Here is a 16815-nt window from a genome sequence, read left to right as displayed (position 1 = left end):
GACATTTTCCATACAGTTACACAGACGACTATTCACACTATTTAATTGGATGAATAGTATTTCAATAGACCAATCAAAAATCTGATATCTAAAAATAATACCGGAAGTTGAAGATTGCAATACACTAATCACACAAAATGGCAATGCTTGCAGAACCTCGAAGAAAACAAAAGCTTTCTATTGACCCAAGAGGTTCAAACTGGAGCAAAGGTATTGAGGTGTAAAGAAGAATTGTCTAAATCAATCTTTCGTTTCTATATTTAGTACCAAAATAAAGAGAAGTACGGGGACGAAAAAATAAAAATGAACTGTTATTTACCACGTGTTCCTGAAGTTATGTTGACTTTTGTGGGGAAATTATAATTTTATTTTTATACTGTACATCTGTTTCTCTTGTTACTGACATTTTTTATGCCGGACAGTATACTGTTTGGACATGAAGACTGAACTGTTGCCCTGATATATGCTAAAACAGATCATTCTGTCTGACCTGATCCTGATCAGATTGTATATATCTTGATCTGAATAAAAGACAGTCAAACTCAGTGGCGGATCCAGAATTTTTCATAAGTGGGGGCCCACTGACTGACCTTAGAGGGGGCCCGCTCCAGTCACGCTTCAGTGATTCCCTATATAAGCAACCAATTTTTTTCCCAAAAAGGGGGGGGGGGGCCTAGGCCCCCCCTTAATCTGCCTCTGAAACTCACCAATCGAAATTAAACTGACAACGCAGGGCTAAACATAAAAGAAGACAGACAGACAAACAATTAAACACATGACTCAACACAGAAACTTAAAGAATTAATGTGCAGCATGAACCCCAAACTGAAATATCATTCTTGGGTTTGTGATCAAATGTCAACCAAAATACACCAACAAACAAGTGCCAATAACACACATAGTCACCCCAGTAAGTAGTTGTAAAATCAGTTTATATTTGGTTTTTACCAAGTCATGGAATTGCAGATAGTTATTTTTTTAATTAGTTTTATATTATTTAATAAAATTGTATGTAATTCTACATTTGACACAATATTCTTATATATTCTACACTTTGGTGATGTTTCAAGCATAAAATGTAAATTTTGTTTAGCTTGATCATATATTTGTTGTCTGGATAATTATCAAAATGAACTATATATATCTTTATTTCTCAACAAACCAAATTACAATGGTATAGAGATACACACAATAATTACATAGTTCATATGTACAAACATACAAAATTATACGAAAGCAAGAGGAGGTACATATCATATATTACGATATACATATTAAACTAAATGATATCAAGTACATGAATTACCCAGGAGAGCCTAAATGAATATTTACAAGTCTTATATATATGCACAAGTTATTAAGATCAGAAAGATTTTTACTATTCATCAGTTGATTAAATTTCAATGCATTTGGTTGAATTCTATATTTTTTTCTCAAAAACTGTTTACAATCATCATTGAATACAGAACACATAAAAATATAATGAAATTCATCTCCGATGTCTCCAGAATTACAAAGTAGGCATTTTCTATTTTCTCTTGCAACGTTTTGCCATCTACCAGTCTCAATAGGAAATCTATGACTTCCTGTTCTCAATCTACATAATGTAATAATATTTCTATCATCTAAATTTTTTAAATAATATTCAAATTCATAGTTTTCTTTATACATACAGTAGTTTATAGCTTTTGGCGATTCTTGCACGTTAGTGTGCCATTTCTGTTTAAATTGATCAACAAGATTTTGTTTAACAATAGTATAAAGCCATGTATCGTTTACAAAAAAACTATCCAAACAAAGTACCCATTGGTTGTCCAATAAACAACTAGAGGCTCTAAAGAGCCTGTGTCGCTCACCTTGGTCTATGCGCATATTAAACAAAGAACACAAATGGATTCATGACAAAATTGTATTTTGGTGATGGTGATGTGTTTGAAGTTCTTACTTTACTGAACGATTTTGCTTCTTACAATTATATCTATCATGAACTTTGCCCATTAGTAACAGAGAACTATATTTGGTAAAAATTTACATAAATTTACCAAATTAATGAAAATTGTTAAAAATTGACTATAAAGGGCAATAACTCCTTAAGGGGTCAATTGACCATTTAGGTCATGTTGACTTATTTGTAGATCTTACTTTGCTGAACATTATTGCTGTTTACAGTTTATCGCTATCTATAATAGTATTCAAGATAACCAAAAACGGCAAAATTTCTTTAAAAATTACCAATTGGAGGGCAGCAACCCAACAACCAGTTGTCCAATTCATCTGAAAAATTCAGGGCAGATAGATATTGACTTCATAAACAATTTAACTTCTTGTCAGATTTGCTCTAGATGCTTTGGTTTCATAGTTATAAGCAAAAAACTGCATTTTACCCCTATGTTCTATTTTTAGCCGTGGCGGCCATCTTGGTTGAATGGCCAGGTCATCGGACACATTTTTCAAACTAGATACCCAAAAGATGATTGTGGCCTAGTAGTTTCAGTGGAGATTTTGTAAAAGATTACTTAGATTTATGAAAAATGGTTAAAGATTGACTATAAAGGGCAATAACTCCTAAAGGGGTCAACTGACCATTTTGGTCATGTTGACTTATTTGTAGATCTTATTTTGCTGAACATTATTGCTGTTTACAATTTATCTCTATCTATAATAATATTCAAGATAATAACCAAAAACAGCAAAATTTCCTCAAAATTACCAATTCAGGGGCAGCAACCCAACAACCGATTGACCGATTCATCTGAAAATTTCAGGGCAGATAGATCTTGACCTGATAAACATTTTTATCCCATGTCAGATTTCCCCAAAATGCTTTGGTTTTTGAGTTATAAGCCAAAAACTGCATTTTACCCCTATGTTCTATTTTTAGCGGTGGCGGCCATCTTGGTTGGTTGACCAGGTCATGCCACACATTTTTAGCTCACCTGGCCCAAAGGGCCAAGTGAGCTTTTCTCATCACTTTGCGTCCGGCGTCCGGCGTCGTCCGTCGTCGTCGTCGTCGTCCGTCGTCGTCCTGCGTCCGGCGTTAACTTTTACAAAAATCTTCTCCTCTGAAACTACTGGGCCAAATTAAACCAAACTTGGCCACAATCATCATTGGGGTATCTAGTTTAAAAATTGTGTCCGGTGACCCGGTCAACCAACCAAGATGGCCGCCATGGCGAAAAATAGAACATAGGGGTAAAATGCAGTTTTTGGCTTATAACTCAAAAACCAAAGCATTTAGAGCAATTCTGACATGGGGTAAAATTGTTTATAAGGTCAAGATCTATCTGCTCTGAAAATTTCAGATGAATCGGACAACCTGTTGTTGGGTTGCTACCCCTAAATTGGTAATTTTAAGGAAATTTTGCTGTTTTTGGTTATTATCTTGAATAATATTATAGATAGAGATAAACTGTAAACAGCAATAATGTTCAGCAAAATAAGATTTACAAATAAGTCAACATGACCGAAATGGTCGAATGACCCCTTTAGGAGTTATTGCCCTTTATAGTCAATTTTTAACCATTTTTCGTAAATCTTATTAATCTTTTACAAAAATCTTCTCCTCTGAAACTACTGGGCCAAATTTAACCAAACTTGGCCACAATCATCATTGGGGTATCTAGTTTAAAAATTGTGTCCGTTGACCCGTCAAACCAACCAAGATGGCGACCATGGCTAAAAATAGAACATGGGGTAAAATGCAGTTTTTGGCTTATAACTCAAAAACAAAAGCATTAAGAGCAAAACTGGCATGGGGTTAAATTGTTTATCATGTCAAGATCTATCTGCCCTGAAAATTTCAGACAAATCGATAGTCAATTTTTAACAATTTTCATAAAATTTGTAAATTTTTACTAACACTTTCAACTGAAACTACTTGGCCAATCATTATAGATGGTGATATATGTACGCAGCAAGAATGTTCAGTAAAGTTAGATCTACAAGCACATCACCATCACCAAAACACAATTTTGTCACGAATCCATCTGTGTCCTTTGTTGAATATTCACATATACCAAGGTGAGCGACACAGGCTCTTTAGAGCCTCTAGTTTAAACTAGATACCCCAAAGATGATTGTGGCCTAGTTTGGATTAATTTGGCCCAGTAGTTTCAGAGGAGAAGATTTTTGTAAAAGATACCGTAACTTTAATTTACGAAAAATGGTTAAAATTTGACTATAAAGGGCAATAACTCCTAAACGGGTCAACTGACCATTTTGGTCATGTTGACTTATTTGTAGATCTTACTTTGCTGAACATTATTGCTGTTTACAGTTTATCTCTATCTATAATAATATTCAAGATAATAACCAAAAACAGCAAAATTTCCTCAAAATTACCAATTCAGGGGCAGCAACCCAACAACCGATTGACCGATTCATCTGAAAATTTCAGGGCAGATAGATCTTGACCTGATTAACATTTTTATCCCATGTCAGATTTGCTCCAAATGCTTTGGTTTTTGAGTTATAAGCCAAAAACTGCATTTTACCCCTATGTTCTATTTTTAGCGGTGGCGGCCATCTTGGTTGGTTGACCAGGTCACGCCACACATTTTTTAAACTAGATACCCCAAAGATGATTGTGGCCAAGTTTGGATTAATTTGGCCAAGTAGTTTCAGAGGAGAAGATTTTTGTAAAAGATTACTTTAATTAACGAAAAATAGTTAAAAATTGACTATAAAGGGCAATAACTCCTAAACGGGTCAACTGACCATTTTGGTCATGTTGACTTATTTGTAGATCTTACTTTGCTGAACATTATTGCTGTTTACAATTTATCTCTAACTATAATAATATTCAAGATAATAACCAAAAACAGCAAAATTTCTTCAAAATTACCAATTCAGGGGCACCAACCCAACAACCGATTGACCGATTCATCTGAAAATTTCAGGGCAGATAGATCTTTACCTGATAAACAATTTTACCCCATGTCAGAATTGCTCTAAATGCTTTGATTTCAGAGTTATAAGCCAAAATCTACATTTTACCCCTATCTTCTATTTTTAGCCATGGCGGCCATCTTGGTTGGTTGACCGGGTCAAGCCACACATTTTTTAAACTAGATACCCCAAGGATGATTGTGGCCAAGTTTCGTTAAATTTGGCCCAGTAGTTTCAGAGGAGAAGATTTTTGTAAAAGCTAACGCCGGACGACGACGGACGACAGACGCCGGACGCCAAGTGATGAGAAAAGCTCACTTGGCCCTTTGGGCCAGGTGAGCTAAAAAAAGGTGTGTACTGTACATCCTCCATAATAAGTTTAAAGGTAATTAAAAGGGTGTGTACAGTACATCCTCCATAATTAGTTTAAAGGTAATTAAAAGGGTGTATATGTCGTGTACAAGTTGCAATTTTGTACAGGTTATAACATGTACAAAAATATTGTACATGTTATAACTTGTATAATGCAAAAATACAAGTTATAACATGTACAAAAGTACCTCATACATGTTATAACCTGTACAAAATATTGCTTAAAAATGGTTTTAACCTGTACAAAAATTAAAAATTGACACCAGGAGTATACACGGAAATAAATTAGTGTGTGAATAGAAAAACACTAAATGACATGATACTGAGATAAGATAAGGACTACCGCATTAAAAAATGTACGTTGGATAATTAAAAATCTTAATGAAGAAAAAATATACTTTTAAATTCACCAATGCATAAAGAACAACAATTAATACGCCAGAACGTGTCTTTTATTGTAGAGGATAAGGATCCCAAAGATTTAGAAATATATGTTTCATGACTTATGTTGGCAAAATGTGTTTTCATGTAATTGTATGTTTTATATAGTCCATCATGGCTTAAATAAGTGTTTAACTATTTACTAAAAGCTTGTATTTCCTCAATGACAATATTACATTAGATAATAGTAACTAAATTCTTCCAAAATGTTTAAGAACGATGCCTTATAATTTTGGGTATTAAATACTCCTCCCTCTCGTTTTATAGCATGCAAAGACAAAAACATTCACATCTTCCTATATCTAACTAAAGACTTAAACAATGTATATATGCTTACTCTATAATAGTTTTCATTGGAACAAGCTTCATTATCAATATCTTTGGATCTACTCTTCAACATTTTTGGCCTTCAGCATGCCTTATGTAAATTTATAACTCAATATTTGTTCATAAACTTTAAGATCATTGCATAAGGCGAATGTCATTTTGATGTTTAAACTATACATTCTCTTCTTTGAAAGCATGTATTTGTGTCCTTTGGATGTTGTAGATGCTCCATGGGCTGGTTGTCGTCTTTTAGACACATACCCCATTTTCATTCCCAATTTTATTTGTAGACACATCTGTCCTTGCTATCCTCTTATGTCTTTTAGTGTCAACTAGAATAAAATTATTTGACTTTTGCGGACACTCACAATTTTAATTCATCAAATAAAGATATGTCTATAGATAGTCATAAGAGGATCATAAGACATGTCCCAAGATATATCTTATGACAAGTCTTAAAATGCTTCGTAATACAGACCATTGGACATTAACTGTATTAAAAAAGGACAAAACACATTAAAAAGGGAATAATTAAAAAGTTATGAAAATATTATTGAGGTCATTTGTTGAGATAATAGAAACATATCCTTATTTTTCGATTTTGTACAAGTTAAAACCATTTTCAAGCCATATTTTGTACAGGTTATAACATGTACGAGGTACTTTTGTAAATGTTATAACTTGTATTTTTGCATTATACAAGTTATAACATGTACAATATTTTTGTACATGTTATAACATGTACAAAATCGCAACTTGTACACGACATATACAGTACAATCTCCATAATTAGTTTAAAGGTATTTAAAAAGGTGTATACAGTACATCCTCCATAATTAGTTTAAAGGTAATTAAAAGGGTGTGTACAGTACATCCTCCATAATTAGTTTAAAGGTAATTAAAAAGGTGTATACAGTACATCCTCCATAATTAGTTTAAAGGTAATTGAAAAGGTGTGTACAGTAGTTACTTCATAATTAGTTTAAAGGTAATTAAAAGGGTGTCATCTGACTTCTGCACACATGGCCGTATTCACAAAGTCACAATTTCCTATGATGAGTTTCCCATGTGTTTTATGACCTTGTCTTCACATTTGGGTAAAATTTGTCAATCCTTTTTGATGAACCATATTTGAAATAAAACTTGCAGTGCATCTGGATAATGAATCGTTTAATTTCATATCTATAAAAACACATTTAACATACACTTCTTGAAATATTTCAGATGAATCTAAATTTGGACAGAAGATGTTGGAGAAGTTTGGATGGTCTAAAGGAAAGGGACTTGGGGCCAAAGAAGATGGGCTAGTAGATCATGTAAAAGTATCTCTGAAAAACGACAATCACGGTTAGTATTAATTCTGTATGTTAGGTATATCATATAAATTGGAAGAAGGTAAGCTTTGATGTGTAGCTAAAGCAGGCACTAAGAAATGCACCATCTAACAACAAGGCTACCTGGGACACAATTAAAAAAGAAGTAAATAAGCTACAGTATACAGTACAAGAAAAGCTTAACACATATCAAGACCAACAAGTCTATGAGCGTATTCAACACACACACAAAAAAAGGACTACAGCTGCAACAAGTAAATTAATGAACGTTTGATACCCCAATACTGACTTTTTAAAAAGATGAACAAATCTTGAAGTGATTACATGAAGCAAACATAAGCAACTCTAAACATCAGGTACTAAAACAATTTAGATAATCATACTGCCAATGCATTAAAAAATTAAAAATAAAGTAACACCAAATTCTGAGGAAAACAACTTTTCCAACATTAAACAATTTTGGTCTAAAAAGTGCATAAATCCAAATATAAGCTTGGTGACTATTTTTGTTGGTGATCAGGAGAGTGTTCACTTTGTGATATGAAAATAAGAAGATGTTGTATGAATGCCAGTGAGACAACTCTCCACCTGAGACTAAATGACATAATAAAATTGAGAATAAAAATAGATAATGTGTTGGAGACAACAACCTTACCAAAGAGCACAAAATAGCCAAAGGCCACCTATGGGTCTTCAACATGTTCAACACATCAAGTTTACAACTATGGACCCTTTATGCTCACACGAATATTATACGACACCTAAAATTATAAACCAAGACTTCTACAATTTTAACTTTAAGAAAATGAGGCATAATGAATTTGATATCTATTGCAATGTTTATTTTTAAGGTCTTGGATGTGCTAAAAGTCAAGTAGATAACTGGATAGCACATCAGGATGACTTCAATGCTCTCCTAGCTAACCTTAATCAATCTAATACACCAAATGATACCCAAAAAGTGTCCAGTCTTGAAAACAGATCTAAAACATCAAAAAGTCGTGTACAGTAAGTGTGTTTGTTCATAAGCTAAGAAATAATTTTATAATCTTGCATGTTTCTTGGACATCATAGGTTTGTTTCTAGTTTACAATCTAGATTTTGATATGAGGCAGGCATTATCTTTGAAAGGGGACAAACTCTTATAAAATGATTTTTTTTAATATTCAAACATATTTTGACTTCAAAATCTGTTAAAAAAACGGAAATATCGTAACATTTCCGATTTTGGTTCTGTTGTTATCTATGTCTTATAATAAAACACCTACAGCTTGTAACAATGTTGAGAAAAGCTATTACACTTCATAAAAGTAATATCTCAGATGACAAACAGTATGGTATATATACATGAATTTACAACATCATTAGTCCTGATTAGTACCATATGCAATTTGTACATATGAAAAATAATTTGTAATATTTATAACAACCTTTGTAGATAACTGGCAAACATACTAAAATGTGTACAATTTTGCATTGGTAAAGGATATCATGTTTTGTACTTTTTCAGTGATTAATCTTGTAATATTTCAGTTACCAGAAGTTTACAAAAGGTAAAGACCTTTCTGCAAAATCCAGTCAAGACCTTGATTGTATATTTGGTAGACGTACAACAAAAACAGAGGTTCCTGTAGTCTCGGTAATAATTGACTTCAACATTCTACACTTATCAGATTTTTTTATAAGAAAACTGGAGAGGTGTTGTCATAATGAGTGAAATGTACTTGAAAGGTTTTTATATGCCACAAACAATAATAGTGGGTGCATTATGTTTTCAGGTCTGTATCTTTCTGTCTGTTATTCATTGAATTTGTCCGTCCCTTACGGACAAATCTTCTTGTTTTTACTCACATTAAAGAAGCTGGCTTGTCATGTTTTGAATTTTGTGTCAGATTTTTGGAATTCTCTGGTTTTATTCATCTGAATGCCTTGACAATCTTTTAAATGTATAATGATAAGCCATCAGTAAAAGACTTAAAAAAAAATAGTTATAGTTTTTGAGAACTTCATCTTGTCAGTGTAAAAGCTAAGAAAAATCAAGAGAGAATATTTTTCCGCCATAATTTCAATGGCCAGTATCTCGAAAACACGCATGGTGACCTATAATTTTTTTGCTCTTTGAATTCCTTCATGTATCCCCTATCAATATAAACTAGTGTTTTGAAAAGTTGATTATTTTGAAAGTGAGAAGGTAACTCCCTTAAATCAACAATAAAAAAACAATTTACAACAAAGCACAGTAAAGTATGATGTGTAAGCTTTCACAGTGAGTCGTTATGGACATAACAGTGTGAAGGAGTCAACATTTACAAATTATTACTGATATTGAATGCAGTGCAAGAAAATGAACAGAAAAAAATACTGCAGATAACTTGATTATGATATACCAACATCATCATATGCAAGACCTATGTAAACAGAATTGGGCACATTTGAAGAAACAATTTGGGTCTTTTCAGCATACATCTAGTCATTGATTTCGGTCTTGCCTGTTTCTTCGATATTTAACATAAGGCTTATATAATGTTGTACCCTAATAAGAAAATGACCTTGTTGTTTTAAAGAACAATGTCATATTGATCACAAAAATTGAATTTAAAAAAATGGGATTTTTCTGCTTCTTAGTTATTTCATATACTTCTTCCTTTATTACAATAAAAGTGACCTATGTATATTGTGTAGCAGGGTTGCTTCCCCTCAGTACAGGTAGAACATATAAAGCCAGTCTTAATCAACTGAGCTAGGGAATCAATTCTTTGGCTCAGTGGGTTAACACACTGACTATCACGCAGATGACCGGGGTTCGAATCCCGGTGGTTACGATATGAATTTGTAGAGTAGATACGTGCTCTCCAGTTACAATTGTTTGATCCTAACATGCAGATGTGTAATTTGGAAAATGAATGTTACAATTAATTTTGTTATTCCAGCTTCATATTTTTCCATGTATTTATTTTTTATTATACGACCGCAAATTTTGAAAAAAAATTTTCGTCGTATATTGCTATCACGTTGGCGTCGTCGTCGTCATCGTCCTCGTTGTCGTCCGAATACTTTTAGTTTTCGCACTCTAACTTTAGTAAAAGTGAATCGAAATCTATGAAATTTTAACACAAGGTTTATGACCATAAAAGGAAGGCTGGTATTGATTTTGGGAGTTTTGGTCCCAACATTTTAGGAATTAGGGGCCAAAAAGGGCCCAAATAAGCATTTTCTTGGTTTTCGCACTATAACTTTAGTTTAAGTTAATAGAAATCTATGAAATTTTGACACAAGGTTTATGACCACAAAAGAAAGGTTGGGATTGATTTTGGGAGTTTTGGTTTCAACAGTTTAGGAATTAGGGGCCAAAAAAGGGCCCAAATAAGCATTATTCTTGGTTTTCGCACAATAACTTTAGTTAAAGTATATAGAAATCAATGAAATTTAAACACAAGGTTTATGACCACAAAAGGAAGGTTGGTATTGATTTTGGGAGTTTCGGTCCCAACAGTTTAGGAATTAGGGGCCAAAAAGGGACCCAAATAAGCATTTTTCTTGGTTTTCGCACCATAGCGTTAGAATAAGTAAATAGAAATCTATGAAATTTAAACACAAGGTTTATGACTATAAAAGGAAGGTTGGTATTGATTTTGGGAGTTTTGGTTCCAACAGTTAAGGAAAAAGGGGCCCAAAGGGTCCAAAATTAAACTTTGTTTGATTTCATCAAAATTGAATAATTGGGGTTCTTTAATATGCCGAATCTAACTGTGTATGTAGATTCTTAATTTTTGGTCCTGTTTTCAAATTGGTCTACATTAAGGTCCAAAGGGTCCAAAATTAAACTTAGTTTGATTTGAACAAAAATTGAAACCTTGGGTTTCTTTGATATGCTGAATCTAAAAATGTACTTAGATTTTTGATTATTGGCCCAGTTTTCAAGTTGGCCCAAATTGAGGTCCAAAATTAAACATTGTTTGATTTCATCAAAAATTGAATAATTGGGATTCTTTGATATGCGAAATCTAACTGTGTATGTAGATTCTTAATTTTTGGTCCAGTTTTAAAATTGGTCTAAATTAAAGTGCAAAGGGTCAAAAATTAAACTAAGTTTGATTTTAACAAAAATTAAAAATTCTTGGGCCTCTTTGATATGCTGAATCTAAACATGTACTTAGATTTTTGATTATGGGCCCAGTTTTCAAGTTGGTCCAAATCAGGATCTAAAATTATTATATTAAGTATTGTGCAATAGCAAGTCTTTTCAATTGCACAGTATTGTGCAATGGCAAGAAATATCTAATTTCACAATATTGTGAAATAGCAAATTGTTTTTAATTAAGAGTTATCTTTCTTTGTCCAGTATAGTAAGCAAGAAATATCTGCAAGAATTTTTTTTAATTGGAGTTATCTTTCTTTGTCCAGAATCAACTTAAATCTTTGTTATATACAATATACAATGTATATTCACTTTTTACTACCAACTGATAAATTTAAATAATCTTTACCATTCAGTGATAACAAGCAGTTTTTTTACATCGTAATATTTTATGATGTATTTAAATGAGTAGTAATTGTTGCAAACTCCATTAGAATATTTTAATTGAAATTAGTTTTGGAATAAGGGAAAGGGGGATGTGATTAAAAAATTGGGTTCAATTTTTCTCATTTGAAATTTCATAAATAAAAAGAAAATTTCTTCAAACATTTTTTTGAGAGGATTAATATTCAACTGCATAGTGAATTGCTCTAAGAGAAAACAAAAATTTTAAGTTCATTTGAATACATTTATTCTGTGTCAGAAACCTATGCTGTGTCAACTATTTATTAATTTTTGGTCCAGTTTTCAAATTGGTCTACATTAAGGTCCAAAGGGTCCAAAATCATAATGTGACATAAACCTATGTTGTGTCAACTTTTTAATCACAATCCACATTTAAAGCTGTATCAAACTTAAAAGTTGTGTCCATACTTGTCCCATCTGTTCAGGGTTCTACATCTGCGGTCGTATAATGCTGCGCCCTGCGAAGCAACTGGTTCTTTATACTTAGGTATGATATTCAAATTACATAGAACATTAAATATCTTTTCATTTGATTTATACAGGAAAATCCAGATAATGAAAGTGATATGGATCCCAAGGAGAAAGCTAAAGGAGGATTTATTACAGTTAACAGTGAACAGAGCATTCAGGATTACTTTGCCAAGAAAATGACAAGTTTAAAAAATAGCCGAAGTTCTAGTCAACCAGAGTTGCACTCCATATTGAAAGGTCATGATAAAGAAAATGCAAGTTTTCTGGATGATAAATCTTCGGATGATTCAGTCAGCAATTCATCATCTAAACGAGTTAGTTTTATGATTGGTAATGAGGAAGATAGTAACGACAGTAAATCAAACAGTGATGATGAAAGTATAGGTTTGCAAAGTAGTGATGAAGAGTTAGATTCAAAGACCATAAAGAAGAAAAATAAAAAAATAAAGCATGAAAAGATTGATAACGACCGAACAATAGAAAAAAATGAGGTTGAAACTTGTCAGAATGATGTTAAAAAGGCAAAGAAACCCAAGTTAAGTAAGAATGATAGTGATATGGACACAGAGAAAAAAGTGGAAACAAGTACAAGTAACAAAAAAAGAAAGAAACGAAAGATTTGTTCAGAGGAAGATAAAACAGAACATTTAGAGGAAACAGGTCAAATTGAGTCAGAAAGACTTACTGGCAGTGATGAAAGTAGTGGAGCAAGTGAAAGAAAGAAGAAGAGAAAGAACAAAGATAGCAAGGATGAAGAGTATGTCGATAAAAGAATTCAGAAAAAAAAGTTAATGAATGCTTTAGGTAACTTTACAAAAGAACATTGTCCTGAACTTGTTTTGAATGATAAATTCAATAAACAAAAAAATACACCCAAAGGAATTTCAAATTCAACTTCAGAAGTAGAAAACAAAAAGAAAAAGAAAAGAAAAAATAAGAAAAAGTCGACAGAGAAAAACAAAAAGAAAACTTCAGATGATAACTGCAGTTCAAATAAACAGAGTGATTTAGCAAATAAAGAAGGAAATTCAGGAAAATCAAAGAGAAAAAGAAAGAAAAATAAGAAAAGAGAACAATCCAAATCTAGCGAGGAAAAGTTAGATGAAGGGAGTAAAGTGAGTTCGACAGAGACAGGACAAGGTACTGCTGTGACACCAAAAGTTATGAAGGAATTGCAAACTGCATTTAAAGGATCCAGTATGACTAATATTGTAGGCTATGCTTCACTGACAGGATATAATGATTCAACAAAGGTGGATAAAAAGATAAAAAAGAAAATGAAACAATTTAAGAAAAACAACTGAAAGCCTTTAATTTATAGATTCAGTGGATATGTGATGAATTATTAAAATTATTAAATCTTACAGGAGAAAATTTCATCTTTTTATCTCAAATATAACATGTATAAATGCTATAAGTATGGAGTATTATTATATATTTTTGTGAATTTCAGAAATATTCTTTTCTAAAATTCTAGAATTACTAAGTAACATCAAACAACTGTTATGTTCAATTTTAATTGTCTGAAGATGAACACATATTGCAAATTAGAATCATATGTTGTTTGTCTGTAAATATGTCAAACAGACATGGAAAACATTTAAATATAGTTTCTTTAGATGAACAAATAGCATGTCCTTCCTCAGCAACACTCTTTTAAGGCATCAGAAAAGGTCCAGCCTTGCAGCTAATTGTAGGCTCCATCAGAACTATACCCACTGCTTGGCTTTCGGAAAAACTTGGGACTATTTTTTTTCACTTTCAAAGGTTTAAAGGTCCCAATAATAGTCCCAGCATGATTTGAGAGATTTAGTAAAACAATTCTTTATTTTTATACTTCTGCCATAAATGAGATGGCATTAAGTTTTACCCTTGTCCATTTGTACGTCACATAGTTGGTATTCTTCTCTAACTTTGGTTTGCCTAAACCAAATTTTTGAAACTTTTACACAATGCTTACTACTACAAAATGCAGATCAAGTTTGAATTTTGGTGGTCTCACTTTAACATGTTTAACCATTCTTGAGTTGTGCCCCTTGAAATTGCTGAATTTTTCGTTTCCATTCTCTGATTTAAGTTTAATGGGATAACTACCTAAAGAGGGAATTTTATAATATAAACTTATTTGACACCCACAATTGGTTGATTTTGATGTCCCTGCTCTGTGTCAAATGTATGTATAATGAAACAGACTTCGTGCTTTTTCCTATGGATAACTTAATTTTGGATGTTTGAATGATTGTAAGATATACATCTTTTTATGACAGTGTTTATCTGACCTTGACCTCATTTTCATAATAATGAGGCCTATAAAACAAAGCAAAAAAACTTGCACCTCACTACCACTGGTATTAAAGAGATAATTGTAACTGCAAATACTATTATCCCAATATGGCGACGGTAGATATAGGTAAAATCTTTACACTCATTTTTCTTAAATGTAGCATGTTTTTGTCAATAGTTACTCAGCTGCAAGGTTTATCTATACCATTACATCATATTTGAATCGTTACGGTGCACTGGAATTGTCTAAGCGCTTTGAAAATAGCCGTTGAAAAATTTGGGATGATAATCGTAACTCGGAAAAAAGATAATCGTAATTATGGTATTTAAAAATAAAAAAGATAATCGTAACTGGAAACTGTTTTATTGATATTGACACTAAAAACGTATATCTGATAGCATATTATGAAATTATGGCGATGAATTATTTACGAAACGTCCCAACATCTTATGACATTTCTTTTTATGCATATATAATTAATTGTTCTTATGAAAACAGCTACATACTAGTATATTATAAAATTGGAAGGGTGAACAAGCTTCAAGAAATTTGGAAATGGGGAAAACACGAACTTTGTTAATAATACAGAAATTTATTGAACTAGGTATGCCACAAAATATGTGAATGAGCGATGGAAATTATGATACATGACAATAATTGTCAGGCGACATGCATGTGTCACCTTACATCAGATTTCTGATTAAGACAGTAAACAAAAAATAATTTATCCTGAAGTAAATAGTAAATATAGTTAAAATTGTTTAAATTATTTCATTGTAGGTGGTTATATGTGCTATTTCTGCCCCCGGGAAGCCACTGCTGATTTAATTCTAGAACATACCCTATTATGCCATAACGAAGTAGGAAAGACATTTAGTATTCGTCAAAAACCGTTTGACGAGAAATTAGTGGCTACAGTTTTCATGTCACTTCGATCATTTTTATACGACCGCAAATTTTGAAAAAAATTTCGTCGTATATTGCTATCACGTTGGCGTCTGCGTCGTCGTCATCGTCATCGTCGTCCGAATACTTTTAGTTTTCGCACTCGTACTTTAGTAAAAGTGAATATAAATCTATAAAATTTTATCACAAGGTTTATGACCACAAAAGGAAGGTTGGTATTGATTTTGGGGGTTTTGGTCATAACATTTTAGGAATTAGGGGCCAAAAAGGGCCCAAATAAGCATTTTCTTGGTTTTCGCACTATAACTTTAGTTTAAGTTAATAGAAATCTATGAAATTTTGACACAAGGTTTATGACCACAAAAGAAAGGTTGGGATTGATTTTTGGAGTTTTGGTTTCAACAGTGTAGGAATTAGGGGCCACAAAAGGGCCCAAATAAGCATTATTCTTGGTTTTCGCACAATTACTTTAGTTTAAGTAAATAGAAAATAATGAAATTTAAACACAATGTTTATGACCACAAAAGGAAGGTTGGTATTGATTTTGGGAGTTTAGGTCACAACAGTTTAAGAATTAGGGGCCAAAAAGGGACCCAAATAAGCATTTTTCTTGGTTTTCGCACCATAACTTTAGTATAAGTAAATAGAAATCTATGAAATTTAAACACAAGGTTTATGACCATAAAAGGAAGGTTGGTAATGATTTTGGGAGTTTTGGTCCCAACAGTTTAGGAATAAGGGGCCCAAAGGGTCCAAAATTAAACTTTGTTTGATTTCATCAAAATTGAATAATTGGGGTTCTTTGATATGCCGAATCTAACTGTGTATGTAGATTTTTAACTTTTGTCCCTTTTTCAAATTGGTCTACATTAAGGTCCAAAGGGTCCAAAATTAAACTTCGTTTGATTTTGACAAAAAATTAATTGTTTGGGTTCTTTGATATGCTGAATCTAAAAATGTACTTAGATTCTTGATTATTGGCCCAGTTTTCAAGTTGGTGTAAATAGGGGTCCAAAATTAAACTTTGTTTGATTTCATCAAAAATTGAATAAATGGGGTTCTTTGATATGCCAAATCTAACTGTGTATGTAGATTCCTCATTTTTATACGACCGCAAATTTTGAAAAAATTTTCGTCGTATATTGCTATCACGTTGGCGTCGTCGTCGTCGTCCGAATACTTTTAGTTTTCGCACTCTAACTTTAGTAAAAGTGAATAGAAATCTATGAAATTTTAACACAAGGTTTATG

The 16815-nt window shown here is 32.4% G+C and overlaps 1 protein-coding gene across 1 annotated transcript; it reads left to right on the top strand.

The window, feature by feature from the left end:
• The first annotated feature begins 71 nt into the window (after positions 1-71).
• LOC134685645 (PIN2/TERF1-interacting telomerase inhibitor 1-like) lies at positions 72-13739 on the top strand. Its single transcript, XM_063545583.1, has 5 exons — positions 72-210; positions 7252-7374; positions 8213-8369; positions 8895-9000; positions 12447-13739. Exons 1-5 carry the CDS (start codon positions 138-140, stop codon positions 13677-13679), a joined length of 1692 nt encoding a protein of 563 aa, XP_063401653.1. The 5' UTR covers positions 72-137; the 3' UTR covers positions 13680-13739.
• Positions 13740-16815: the final 3076 nt, after the last annotated feature.

This window comes from Mytilus trossulus, chromosome 9 (assembly GCF_036588685.1).
Source record: "Mytilus trossulus isolate FHL-02 chromosome 9, PNRI_Mtr1.1.1.hap1, whole genome shotgun sequence".
In the NCBI taxonomy this organism is placed as follows: Eukaryota; Metazoa; Mollusca; class Bivalvia; order Mytilida; family Mytilidae; genus Mytilus; species Mytilus trossulus.
This window is presented reverse-complemented; position numbering and strand designations above follow the sequence as displayed.

Excerpts from the sequence above, each read along its gene's own strand:
- LOC134685645 (XM_063545583.1), top strand. The coding sequence starts at position 138 with ATGGCAATGCTTGCAGAACCTCGAAGAAAACAAAAGCTTTCTATTGAC. Across the intron at positions 8,370-8,894 it reads ACATCAAAAAGTCGTGTACA|TTACCAGAAGTTTACAAAAG; the intron begins GTAAGTGTGTTT and ends GTAATATTTCAG. Across the intron at positions 9,001-12,446 it reads CAGAGGTTCCTGTAGTCTCG|GAAAATCCAGATAATGAAAG; the intron begins GTAATAATTGAC and ends TGATTTATACAG.